Raw genomic sequence first — 14,156 nt, forward strand, 5'->3', positions numbered from 1 at the left:
TGGCAGGGACGATTTTAGGTAACGTTGAGGGGGCATCACCTCGAATTCCAGCTTGTATCCCTGAGACACAATCTGTATAGCCCAGGGATCCACCTGTGAGCGAACCCACTGGTGGCTGAAATGTCGGAGACGCGCCCCCACCGCTCCTGGCTCCACCCATGGAGCCCCAGCGTCATGCGGTGGATTTAGTGGAAGCCGGGGAGGACTTCTGTTCCTGGGAACTAGCTGTAAGGTGCAGCTTTTTTCCTCTGCCCCTGCCTCTAGCAAGAAAGGAAGCACCTCTGACCTTCTTGCTTCTTTGTGCGCGAAAGGACTGCATTTGGTAATACGGTGCTTTCTTCGGTTGTGAGGGAATATATGGCAAAAAGTTTGACTTCCCAGCAGTAGCTGTGGAAACCAGGTCCGAGAGACCGTCCCCAAACAATTCCTCACCCTTGTAAGGTAACACCTCCATGTGTTTTTTGGAGTCGGCATCACCTGTCCACTGCCGAGTCCACAGGACCCTCCTGGCAGAAATTGACATTGCATTAATTCTAAAGCCCAGTAGGCAAATGTCCCTCTGGGCATCCATTTTCTCAGACAGATTATCTGTCCACGCTGCTACAGCACTACACATCCACGCCGACGCAATTGCCGGCCTCAGTAGAGTCCCTGAATGTGTATAAACAGATTTCAGGATACTTTCCTGCTTTCTATCTGCAGGATCCTTTAGGGTGGCCGTATCCTGCGACGGCAGGGCCACCTTCTTAGATAAGCGTGTCAGAGCTTTATCAACCCTAGGGGAGGATTCCCAGCGCACCCTGTCCTCTGGCGGGAAAGGGTACGCCATAAGTAACCTTTTGGAAATCAGGACTTTCTTATCTGGGGAATCCCACGCTCTTTCACATAACTCATTTAACTCATGTGAAGGGGGAAAAGTCACCTCTTGCTTTTTCTACCCATACATATAAACCCTCTTGTCAGGGACAGGGTTTACCTCTGATATGTGCAAAATATCCTTCATCGCTATAATCATGTAACGTATAGCTTTTGTCATTTTTGGTTGCAATTTTGCATCATCGTCGTCGACACTGGAGTCAGAATCCGTGTCGACATCTGTGTCAACCATTTTGGATAGTGGGCGCTTTTGAGACCCTGAGGGCCTCTGCGCTGTAGGATATCAGCTTTATCCAACCTTTTATGTAAGGAGTTTACATTATCATTTAACACTTTCCACATATCCATCCAATCAGGTGTCGGCACCGTCGGCGGCGACACATCAGTCAACTGCACTTGCTCTGCCTCCACATAGCCCTCTTCGTCAAACATGTCGACACACGCGTACCGACACACCACACACACAGGGGAAGCTCTAAATGAGGACAGGACCCCCACCAGGCCTTTTGGAGAGACAGGGAGAGAGTCTGCCAGCACACACCCCAGCGCTATATAACCCAGGGATTACACAGTAACTTAGTGTTTACCCAGTAGCTGCTGTATTATGATTTATGCGCCTAAATTTATGTGCCCCCCCTCTCTTTTTTACCCTTCTACCGTGATTCTGCAGAGGAGAGCCTGGGTAGCTTCCTCTCAGCGGAGCTGTGGAAGGAAAATGGCGCTGGTGAGTGCTGAGGAAGAAGGCCCCGCCCCCTCAGCGGCGAGCTTCTGTCCCGCGATTTTTAGTAAAATAAATGGCGGGGGCTCATACATATAACAGTTTGCCACTGTTTATATGCAGCATTCGCCAGGAGGTATCTAAATGCTGCCCAGGGCGCCCCCCCCCCTGCGCCCTACAGTGACCGGAGTGTGTGGGTTAGTGTGGGCGCAATGGCGCACAGCTGCAGTGCTGTGCGCTACCTCATGTGAAGACAGGAGTCTTCTGCCGCCGATTTCGATGTCTTCTCCGCTTCTGCCGGCTTCTGTCTTCTGGCTCTGCGAGGGGGACGGCGGCGCGGCTCCGGGAACGGACGACAAGGTCAGGTCCTGTGTTCGATCCCTCTGGAGCTAATGGTGTCCAGTAGCCTAAGAAGCGCAACCTAGCCGCAGTTAGTAGGTTTGCTTCTCTCCCCTCAGTCCCTCGTAGCAGAGAGTCTGTTGCCAGCAGAAGCTCTCTGAAAATAAGAAACCTAACTAAAATACTTTCTTATTAGCAAGCTCAGGAGAGCTCACTAAAAGCACCCAGCTCTGTCCGGGCACAGATTCTAACTGAGGTCTGGAGGAGGGGCATAGAGGGAGGAGCCAGTGCACACCAGATAGTACTAAATCTTTCTTTAGAGTGCCCAGTCTCCTGCGGAGCCCTCTATTCCCCATGGTCCTTACGGAGTCCCCAGCATCCACTAGGACGTCAGAGAAATATACATACCAATATTGTGAAAAAGATCCTTAAATTAGGTTCTAATTTGAATCATAACTTTAAAGCATGCCATGTAATTCAAGGACAAATAAAATTAAAATAAATGCAGTTTCAAAATTGTAACAACCTGAATAGGAAACATAGTAAATAGTAGATGTCACTGGTAGGACATATTATTAAAGGTTATTGCCTCTTGTGGAAATGTTTAACTGAGGTGAAAATATAAACCTCTCTCTTACACTTTCAATCCATTTAGGGACCCATTTATGAATAGTCACTTTTTCAGTGAGATCTGGGCACAAAATCACATTGAAGTACTGTATGCGATAATACCAATGGAATGGGAACCGGTCACCATACCAGAGGTTGGGATGCCGGTATTCGGAATGTCAACGCCGGAATCCTGACACTGGCCAGAAGACTGGCGCCGGAACTCCGACATAGATCAGAATGCTGATTCCGGAATCCAGACTGCCAGCATTCCAACTGTAAGTATTGTATGCCGGGCCAGGTTAGTGTCAGACTGCGATGGGGAGGGTGGGGTGAGGGAGCTGGGAGAGATTAGGCTAAGGCTGCTGGGAGCGGGTGGTTAGGTTTAGGCTGCGGAGAGGTAGGGTTAGGCACCACTGGTGGATGGTTAGGGTCAGGCTACGAAGAGGGATAGGGGGGAAGATAGGGAGTGAGGGTTACCTATATATGTAGTTATACTAATATAATAATATTTACTATACACACATATATATATATATATATATATATATATATATATATATATACACATATATACACACTATATATATATTTATATATTGACCCCAAGTGTCCCCCCTTTAATCCGGCTGTGGCTGCCGGTCTGCTACTGTGTCTTACATAATAAAAGAAAGGAGAGCAGAGGTTATTGTAAGGTAGTGCACTAATTGTTCAAATAAAACCTTTATGGCTCTATCTGTTATCATTTGCAGTTACCACTTGAAAATAAAGATTCCTAATCTGTGCAATTAGCAGCAATAAGGAATCTTTATTCTCCCATATATGCCACTGGTGAGTCAAAGGGAAGGGACAGGGGCTCCACCTTCTATTTGGGCTCCGGGAGCCTGGTATGAACTTACACTCCTGGTTCATGGCATAGAGGGAAACGCCATTAGACTGCGCAGAAGCAGTTTGTGAATGCCAGCATCACATTTCACTGTATATGGCAGTCAACTAAGCAGAGGTTTCACACTTATATCGAAAATATATTTTAAAATAAAATAGGTCTCTGCACGAGGAATAGTGAATATCTCCCATACTAAGGTATACAGGTAATCCAATCCAGTGGCTGTACACTAATTCCATAGCTCCCGCATATAGAGAGATTGGTGCTGCTCCCACACTAGAAGTAATTTGCTCCTCTCATGCAGAAGTCTCCAGAGCACTATGAAGGGTACAGAATACTGAGAGACTTTGACATACCCAATGAAGACTTACAGCTGTCAAAAAGTCATTGGAAAGCCTGAAAAGGGAAACCGGCTAAAAAGGCAAGTGATAAGTAATATGAGTTTTGCCTTACCTGTAAATGATACCCTTGGAGTGAAGGAACTGCAATCCGCATATTATCTCAGCTGCATAGAACCTGCAGAACAGATTGGATATAGGTCAGGTGAAAGCACTACATATTTGTTTGCACATTTAGCTGTAACTAATGCTCAACAGCTTCACGTTACTATACATGATTTTGAATTCCTCTGTATTTATATATAAAATAATATAATTTTACACTTTGTGGCATAATAGTTATGTATACAAGGTCATTATTTGGAAAAGTAACAAGCTGTCATATATAGCGTCTTCTGAACAGCAATTTCTATCATTCAAGAACTATTCTATGGCCCAGCTACCATGACAGAGTGTGGATATACAGTGAGAAAATAAGATCTTTAGCACTCACCATTAAATCCATTTCTCTCAATTATTATTATTACTACTACTACCAGTTATTTCTATAGCGCACACATATTCCACAGTGCTTTACATTGAATATATGTCCATTCACATCAGTCCCTGTCCCAGTGGAGCTTACAATCTATATACCCCACCACATGTACACACATTCATGCTAGGGTTCATTTTGTTGGGAGCCAATTAACCTTCCAGTATATATTTTTGGATTGTGGGAGGAAACCGGAGTACCCGGAGGAAACCCATGCCAGTACGGGGAGAATATACTCCGCACAGTTAGGGCCATGGTGGGAATCTAACCCATGACCTCAGTGCTGTGAGGCAGTAATGCTAACCACTAAACCATCCGTGCTGCTCCTCTTAATCCATCTGGGGGACAATGGGGTGCAGAGGGTGCTGTCCAAGAAGCATGCTCAAGTATAAATTAAACTTGTTTGTGAGCTACAGGGTGGAGGTGGGTGGATCAGGGCGATTGCTAATTAGTGTAGTGTATTTTGTCCTTTATGTTACGGAGAAGATGGCCAATGTCAATTTTATTACAGGTTGAGTGTCCCTTATCCAAAATCCCACATTTCTGGGTCCTACTCCGATAAGGACATATATATTTCTATATATCTATCTAAATATATATCTATATCATTTTCTTAGCAAGGGACCCAAAAATCTGGGATTTTTAATTTTGGCTGTAGTTTCTTTATTTTGACCCGATATTGGTTTATTATTAGACAGTTTTCCATAGTCAGGTTTGCATATGAGCGGCTCGGTTTGGGGTACAGACATAGGGATATATTCAATTGCAGTTGAAAGCTGCCTTCTGTCGGAAAGACGTCAGTTTACGACTTTTTTTTAGGTTGGAAGGGGTTCCGACCTATTCAATACACCCAGCCGCCGATCCGCGTGCTTCTGTCGGAAACGGGGCCAAATCTGACAGGTTTTGGCCCGTTTCCGACCATCTCAATCCGACTTTAAAAAAAGCCGGATTGAGATGAGGGAGCTGAGAGGAGGAGACGGGGGAGAGCAGCGTAGCAGGAGGATGAGGCACCGCCGCCGCTCCTGGCAGCGTCCACCCGGCTCCAGCAAGCAAGGTCCTGCTTGTTGGAGCCGGGTGGACGCTGCCGGGAGGTCTGGCGGCGGTGCCTCATCCTCCTGCTACGCTGCTGTAGCCGCTGATTTTCCCCATTGAATAGCTCTTGTCGGAGCCATTCCGACAAATACATGTCGGAACGGATCCGACTTTAATTGAATATACCCCATTTCGCCCATTTTTTTGAAAACGCCTGCAAATTCGACAATTTGCCGATCCGTGTGGTTCTCGCCTGTGCAGATTTTTCGACCAGTCAAAAAAAAAGGCACGAGCATTGAATAGGTTGACTGTAAATTCAACCTAAAAAAACGGGCGAAAAGTGCAGGGTTTCTTTTTCGACCAGTCGAAAAAACGGCACTAAATGAATACCCCCCATAGTGTTTTGATTCTGCTTTTCAAGCTGGGTTTATATTTGTTACAAAGTTCCCCATTATTCTCCAGTTTCTGTGGTGTGTGGTCCTAGATGGCGCCTTCTGGTGTCCGCATCTCTATTATATCACCTGGGGTCGTAGTTGTACATTTTCTCTATTGGATGAGTGCTTACTTGCTTCCTTTTCTTTTTACCCTGGTTTCTTTTTCCTTTAATTTCCCTTCCAAAGTTTTGACCTACTGTTTATTTCTGAGCCGCTTACTTTTAGCTCCTTTAATGTTTTTGTCCTATACCGTTTGCAAATGCAATGTGCCAATATTTGTGTTTATGTACATTGATCATGTCTCAGTTATACTTTGTATTGTGGGTGTAAATTTTCAAAAATCTATAAAAAAAAAAAGACAATCAAAAAAAACAACACTCATGTTTCTGGGCAGCCTCCACACCACCCCTCTTGATACCATAGTACTTCAGTTTAAATTTTAGTAAGCCCATAGGAAATAGAGATAACAATCGGAGCAAGAACAACACTCAAAGAGAGTGTGAAACAAAGTGCAACACAGAAAGGGATCTAGCGCAGCGTCCCCTAGATGGATTAAGAGACACAGATATAACAGAGAGTAACAAAAATCCTATTTTCTCTTGCATCCTATTTGGGGGGACACTTGATACCATGGAGCAGTCCCAAAGATGTCCCTTAAGGGATAGTATGTGCAGCTAAGACTATGCTCAAAAGTTTACACCTAAAACATGTGTTTATAGCTACAAAATCATTACATTTGTAAAACTTTTCGAAAAACTATGGATTGAGGACTAGGTGGCCCCTTGCATAATTGCTCCACAGAGGCATGGAGATGCATCACCCAAGAGGCGCTCATCGATCTAGAAGAATGTCGCCACCAGGCAATCTGGAACTGGAGCCACCTCTGAAACATGCGCTTTCCGGATGGTTTCTGTGATCGATTTTTCCAACGACTGTTTAGTTGCTAGCCAACCTTTCTTGTGCAGATCATAGAGCATAATGGGCCTAATTCAGACTTGATCGCGAGCAAGCGATTTTTGCACTGCTGCGATAACCGCCTACAGGGGGAGTGTATTTTAGCTGTGCAAGTGTGCAAACGCATGCGTAGCAGAGCTGTACAATCAATTTTGTACAGTCTCTGCACAGCCCACGACTTACTCAGCTACTGCGATCACATCAGCCTGTCCGGGACCGGAATTGACGTCAGGGGGTGGTCTTCAGTATGCTGAATGTCGGGATCCCGGCGCCGGAATCCCGACACCCGGCATACTGACAGCTATTCTCCCTCGTGGGGGTTCACGACCCCCCCTGGAGGGAGAATAAAACAGTGTGACGCGCGTAGCGCACCACCGTACCCGCAGCGTGGCAAGCGCAGCGAGCCCGCAAGGGGCTCCTTAGCGCTCGCCACGCTGTCAGTATGCCGGCGGTTGGGCTCCCGGCGCCAGTATGCTGGTCGCCGGGAGCCCGAGCGCCGGCATACCGTACTACACCCGACGTCAGGAACGCTCCCTGCGTTTTTTCAGACACTCTCTGAAAACGGCCATTTGACACCCACAAACGCCTTCTTCCTGTCAATCTCCTTGCGATTGCCCGTGCAAACGGATCCGTCGCACAAACCCATCACTTAGCGGCGATCTGCTTTGTACCCGTGCGACGCGCCTGCACATTACGGTGAATACGCATGCACAGTTTGGACCTGATCGCCCGCTGTGCGACAACGCACAGCAGCGGTCAGGCCTGAATTACCCCCAATGCACAGTACTGTGCAAAAGTTTTAGGCAGGTGTGGAAAAATGCTGCAACGTAAGAATACTTTCAAAAATAAAATTGTTAATAGTTTATTTTCATAAATTAATAATAATAATAATAATTTTATTTATATAGCGCTCTTTCTCCAATAGGACTCAAGGCGCTTAACAGATACATAGCATAATATAGTACAGAAAATAATGAAGTACATTTTCATAAAATACAGAAGCATGAAGATACTAAAAGGGACATTAGGGAAATGCTTGAGTAAACAGAAAAGTCTTGAGTCTACTTTTGAAGGATTCTATAGTTGGGGCCTCTCGCACTGTGCGGGGAAGTGAGTTCCATAGAGTCGGAGCCGCATGACTAAAAGCTCGACCCCCAGATGAATTACGGTAGATTCTAGGTACTGCTAAAAGTCCTTCATCTACAGATCACAGTAATCGAGTGGGGCAGTATGGGGTCAGAAGCTGTTTCAGGTACCTTGGGCCTTGGTCATGTAATGCTTTGAAACTCAGTAAGCCAATCTTGAAGATGATTCGCCACCGTACAGGCAGCCAGTGAAGGGAGTAGAGGATGGGTGTTATGTGGCTAGAACGGGGCTGGTTGGTTAATAGCTTGGCAGCTGTGTTTTGCACCAGCTGTAAGCACTGCAATTCTTTTGCTGGTAGCTACTTTTTTGATCGCTAGCCGTACGCAAGTTGATTGACAGGAAGCTGATGTTTGGAGGTGGTAACTGTCCATTTCTGGGAGTGTCCGGATAAACGCAGGACGTGCCAAGCGTTTTCAGGAAGGGTGTGCGACGTCCGCTCCGACCCCGATCAGCCTGATTCTAACGCATTGTAGGAGTAGGTCCAGGACTACGCACAGACTGGAAAACTCAGTAGATGGTGAGTGTGTTGCGAACGGATTTGCAGCTGACCGGTGATCGCCTAGATTTTTGCAAGCCGTATGCAGACTTGCACAGGGCGGGTTTTCACTCTGTGTGGGCGGCAGCTATCTGATCGCAGACCGCTGCAAATTGGCAGAAGAGCGATCAAGTCTGACTAACCCCCTATAATCCTACAAAATCTCTGACTTTGGGCAAGTGTACCTGGAAGAATTGATGCTATTTTGAAGGGAAAGGGTGGTCACACCAAATATTGATTTGATTTAGATTTCTCTTCTGTTCATTCGCATTTTGTTAATTGATAAAAATAAAAACTATTAACACTTCTATTTTTGAAAGCATTCTTACTGTGCAGCATCTTTCCACACCTGCCCAAAACTTTTGCACAGTATTGTACATTGGAAAAAAGATTGAAAAGGCCGAAACCTGAACTTCAGTGAAGATAGTGTCAATCCACTGTACAAGCAATCATGCAGGAATTACAGGAGATGTAAGCCCTCCAAATACAGTGGTAATTCGCGGCAGAGGATGGCTTTCTTGTTTTTATTATGGTCTGAATTACCTGATCAGAAAGGCCCTTAGCTCAAAGGATAGGTGTAGTATGGTATGCCGGCGGCCAGCATACCGGCGCCGGAATCCTGACCGCCGGCATACCGACAGCTGGGCGAGCACAAATGAGCCCCTTGCGGGCTCGCTGCGCTCGCCACGCTGCGGCACGGCCATCTATTCTCCCTCCAGGCGCCGGTATGCTGGGCGTCGGGAGCCCGGCCGCCGGCAAACAGAAGACCACCCCAAAGGATCAGCCAACAGAGCCAAGTTCTAAAAAAAAACAAAACCAGGCTCCTACTGAGTAGATCTGGGTGGACGAGTAATCATCAAGGATGATCTGCAGCCATGTTGAAGGATGGTGGCGTACGGTATGATACAAACATAGAATCAATACAGGCAGACACTTGGGGGTCTATGTAACAAAAGTGACAATAGAAGAGATTTCATATCACTGCTTATCTGAGTGAAACTCTTATATCTCCACCTGTTCAATTACAGCTTCAATGGGGCGGCTGGACGATGGTGAGCTCACTAGTGATACTGTCTGGTAGCAGTAGGAGGACTGTTACTGCCTCACCAATTAATCTTGGGACCCAACGCTTGCACAGTGGAACCGGAAGCCAGGACCTGACAGTAGCAGCTTAAAAAAATAAAAACAATTGTAAAAATAGATTTGGTTTATGTTCACTTAGGAAAAAATGCTTTACTTGAATAATAAATGATGGTGATATCCTTTGTAAATAGGTTATTTATGCGTGAGAAAGCCATCATCAGCAATACCTTGTAATAGCTATCAGGGGCCAGGGGGATGATTAAATAGGCTTCTCTCTATAATGAATAGATCCTTAGTAATAACACTGCATTTTTCTCTTTCTAATGCACATTGGATAATGAGAGCACTGTACTAGTATAGACATATAGACAGATATGGAGCAATAAGGAATACTTGCCTACTTTTAAAATCTCTGTGGAAATCCAGGGGGCAGAGATGATTTGAGTCATCATGGCCCCAATCCCTTACTTCAAAATACATTGATTACGGATTATATAGCAGGACCGTAATCCAGACATCACAGACCTGGCCCAACCACTTCACTAGCGAACCGAAGGTAAGCCTGATGGGGAGGCCAAATGGGAATATGCGGGTAAGCATCCTTGACATCCAGGGATATGTGGAATTTCCCCTCCCCCAAACTGTGAACCACAGCACGCAGTGATTCCATCTTGAATTTGAACACACCTAGGTATGGGTTCAAAGATTTGAGGTTCAAGATGGGTCAAACCGAACCAACAAACAGACTGGAGTAAAACCCCTGTTTGTGTGATGTAGCAGGTACTGGGCCAACAACCTCTGTTTTCAGTAGTTTTTGAATGGCGTCTTGCTGGTAAGCATGACTCAAAGAATCGGAGGAGGTAGTGCTTGAAACTCCAAACGGTAACCTTGGAATATGAGGTCCCTCACCCAAGGATCCCGGCAGGACAGTGCCCAGACCTGGGCAAAGTGTTGAAGTCAAGCACCTACCTGGAAATCGCCTTGCTACTGGGGACAATCGTCACACGGAGGGCTTCATGGATGAGGATCCGGAGTACTGATCCAGAGATCCAGCGGCCGCTGGCTTACGGGACTTACCACAAGATCCTCTAGCAGCATTGGAGGCACCTCTGGTTCTGCCTCAATCTCGCCTCATGAAAAGGACTACAATGAGGGCCCAGGGTAGGAACATCTAGCATGAGGTGCAGCAGATGGCAGATAGGTAGACTTACCCGCCGTTGCCTGGGAGATCCACTTGTTCAGCTCCTCTCCAAACAGGGCATCCCCTGTAAAAGGAAGGTTTTCTACGCCTTTTTTGGTATCAGCATCCGCTGACCATTGTCGCAGCAACAGAGCTCTGCGGGCCGAAACTGCCACAGCCGTAGTACGGCCATTGATGAGGCATAATTCATTAATGGCTTCACTCAAAGTTAGCCGCATCCTGTATGTGGTGCAGTAGGGTAATGGTCTCCTCCTGTGGCAGGGAGTCCAACCTACTTACTATATTTTCAGACCATTTTACCATGGCCCTAGAAATCCAGCCACAAGCAATAGTGGGCCGTTGAGCTCCACCCACTGCAGTATAAACTGATTTGAGTGTAGTTTCAATTTTAAGATCAGCTGGGTCTTTGAGGGAGATAGCCCAAAGTACAGGCAGTACAATTTTACGTGACAGCCTGGACACTGACGGGCGATTTTCCCAAACTTCTCTGTCCTCTGCAGGAAAGGGAAAGGAATTCAATAACCGTTTTGGGGTAATGAATTTGTCAGGGTTTACCCACGCCTCCTTAGACAGGGAGTTTAGCTCCTCTGAAGCAGGAAAGGTGACCGAGGATTTTTGCTTTACATTAAAATACAATTCCTGTTCAGGTTCTGCCTCCTTATCGTGTATGTCGAGGACCTCCCTAATGGCATAAATTAGGGCCTCAACTCGAGGGGACAGGGAATTATCCTCGTCCACCTCCAGCTCTGCCTCATCCAACTCCAGCAAGTCAGTCTCAGAGTCAGACTGGAGTTCCCGTGGAAGCGTACATTTATGAGAGACCACCAGAGGGGGCTGAGTAGCCTGCCTGCGGTCTGCAGCCTTAACTAGGAAATCATCCATAGACTGTTTTAGGGTCTGTCTTTCATGCTTAGCCGTAGCCAACTCAGTATTAATATTAGCAATCATTGTTTTAAATTATTCTAACCACTCAGGTTCCAGCTTAGCACTGGCCTGTGAAGGCAGAGAACACTGGGTACACAGTAAAGATCCCTGTGAGGAAGGTGTAAACTTAGTGTTACATGAGGGACACACAGATTTGTTCCCAGACATTCTTATAGCAGATAACACAGTGTTAATAAGAATACAGTGTAAACGACACAGTTAGTGTACAGACACAGTAACCCCAAACAGCCCTGTATGGAGTGACACAGAGAGGATAGAAACCAGCACACAATACCACAGTCCAAAGCAAAGCTCTGCTGGGTATATTATATATAGATTTGTTTGCTAAATGGACAGGGGTGTACACGCTGTATATATATATATATATATATATATGTGCTCCCCCCTTCCTATTAGACCCCCTGGTACCAGTACAGTGGTGGTTCAGTGGCCGTTGTGGAGGAGCAGCGTCAGCATGCAGCCTGTAGTAGTAGCAGCAGCAGCAGGAAAAGGCACCTTCTGGCTGCTGGTCCCGCTCCTTCCATAGTGTGCGGTCCCTATCATTTATACTGGCTTGTATGGTGTGTAAAAAGCAGATTTGAGGTAAAAAACAGAGCGAACAACCCCGTTTCTTCAGCCAGTGTGGGTCCGCGGCGGGCACTGCAGCTCGTGGCCCGTGACCGCTGCGCCCTTATGCCGCCATTGTCACCGGGGACCCACGAACCGAGATTCCGTTGTAACACTGACAGCACTGCATCTGTCTTTGGCATCTGTTAGGGGTGGCGGCATGCTGTCGGTGCGGGCTCATACACACAGCACTTCAAGAACTCAGTGTCCTGTCAGCAGGGATACGAACCATTAACTCTATATTAAGTTGGTTCGGTCCCCTCCTAAGTCCCACGAAGCAGGCAGACTGTTTGCCAACCAGTATTGCCTGAAAAAAATAAACCAAATCAAATTCTGAAGAAAACTCTCAGGAGCTCCAGAGATATGCACCCTGCTCCTTGGGCACATTTTCTAAACTGAGTATGCTCGGAGGGGCATAGAGGGGAGGAGCCAGCACTAATTCTTAAAGTTCCAGGTTCCAATGGACCCGATCTATACCCCATGGTACTAAAGTACATTCCCCAGTATCCACTAGGACGTGATAGATAGATAGATAGATAGATAGATAGATAGATAGATAGATAGATAGATAGATAGATAGATAGACAGACAGATAGATAGTTATAATGTTTGGCAGCTGTCACCACAGAGATCATCAATTGCTGGCAGCAGCAATGACAGTTGGGCTCACTGGGTCCAGCAACAGAACCGAGATGGTTGCAGTAAATGCCCCAAACCACTTGGTGTAATGACTCCTCAGAACTAACATGTAATTCCCCGATTTCCCACATGTGTCACTGTGTAATATCAGTAGGGAGATGATGGTGTGGAGTATAGGGCAGACAGCTGATGCACAGCCATCACCAACTGCCGCCCGCATTCCACATTTGAATTCTCCATGGTATAAAACCCCAGCGCACGGCAATATCACTGGCATTTACTCAGTTGAAGCTGGTGCTGTCGCATGAGAAAAGCCTCTGGAACAGCAAACTAGTCTGTACTCTGTACCTAGTGAGTACTTCCAACAAGGGACCATATCAGAGCACACAATCAGATCCGTGCTGTGTGTGTGATTTTGTAAAATTTTCTTTTTTTTACTTTTGTGCACCTACTTTTTTTATTGTGATCAGCAGCTGCAATGAGCCAGAGGGAATTAGCCCAGACCGGGTCCACTACAGAACATCAAAAAGACGTAGCTGAGATCAGGACGTCTCCGGTCATAACAAGGGCAACTTCAGGAAGACCAACCTCACAAAGACCAACCTCAGGAAGGGCTTCCTGCTGCCATGTCTTCCATTTACCATGCTTTATTCAATGGTTTGAGTCTAACACCATTGGCCCCCGGTGCCGTGCACATTGCTACAACTTCAATGCAATCTACCAGTCTCAGATCGACAAAACAATCCAAACAGCTACTACTCTACAGGCCAAGGCAGCATGAAAACAACGTGATTGGCGACAACGAGGGATGAGACAGGTAAATCTCTTTTAGGTGATTCATACAGTATCTCTGTTGCTGGAACTGGGAGGTCTCTTACTTCTGAGATTGTTGGACAGGGAAGTACAGTGTTTTTTGACTGCACCCTTTGAATACTGTGTGGTTTGCTTTTCTCTTTCTTTTTTTTTATACTTCCTTCTCTACCAAATTTAATTGAGTCCTGCTTTGTCTGTCTATCTCTTCTTGGTCTTATTCCTGTTTTTTGATATTTCTTTAATTTTCTCTTCAGCTATCTGCCTCTTTTTTTTGTGTGTGATTTTGTTCCGCCGCAGACTGGTCTGTCTGCTGGCTTTCCGACCAGGTATCTGACCGGCATGAGGGTTCACCCAGTCTTGGCTACACCCTCCCAATAATCAATAATAATATTTACACTTTTACAGAATTTCTCTCTTTTTTTCTTTTTCATATTTTTTATTTTTAAATAGGGGAGACATGAGGTAAA

General features: G+C 46.1%; 1 protein-coding gene across 2 annotated transcripts in view; it reads right to left on the reverse strand.

Moving 5' to 3' along the window:
* Positions 1–14,156, reverse strand: part of PRKCD (protein kinase C delta) — a 176,467-nt gene that overhangs the window by 45,538 nt on the left and 116,773 nt on the right. For both annotated transcript variants that reach the window (XM_063940690.1, XM_063940689.1), the window contains exon 14: positions 3,882–3,944. In XM_063940690.1, coding sequence (XP_063796760.1) covers positions 3,882–3,944 — 63 coding nt within the window. The remainder of the gene's footprint in view (positions 1–3,881; positions 3,945–14,156) is intronic.

Source organism: Pseudophryne corroboree, chromosome 9 (assembly GCF_028390025.1).
Source record: "Pseudophryne corroboree isolate aPseCor3 chromosome 9, aPseCor3.hap2, whole genome shotgun sequence".
Lineage (NCBI taxonomy): Eukaryota > Metazoa > Chordata > Amphibia > Anura > Myobatrachidae > Pseudophryne > Pseudophryne corroboree.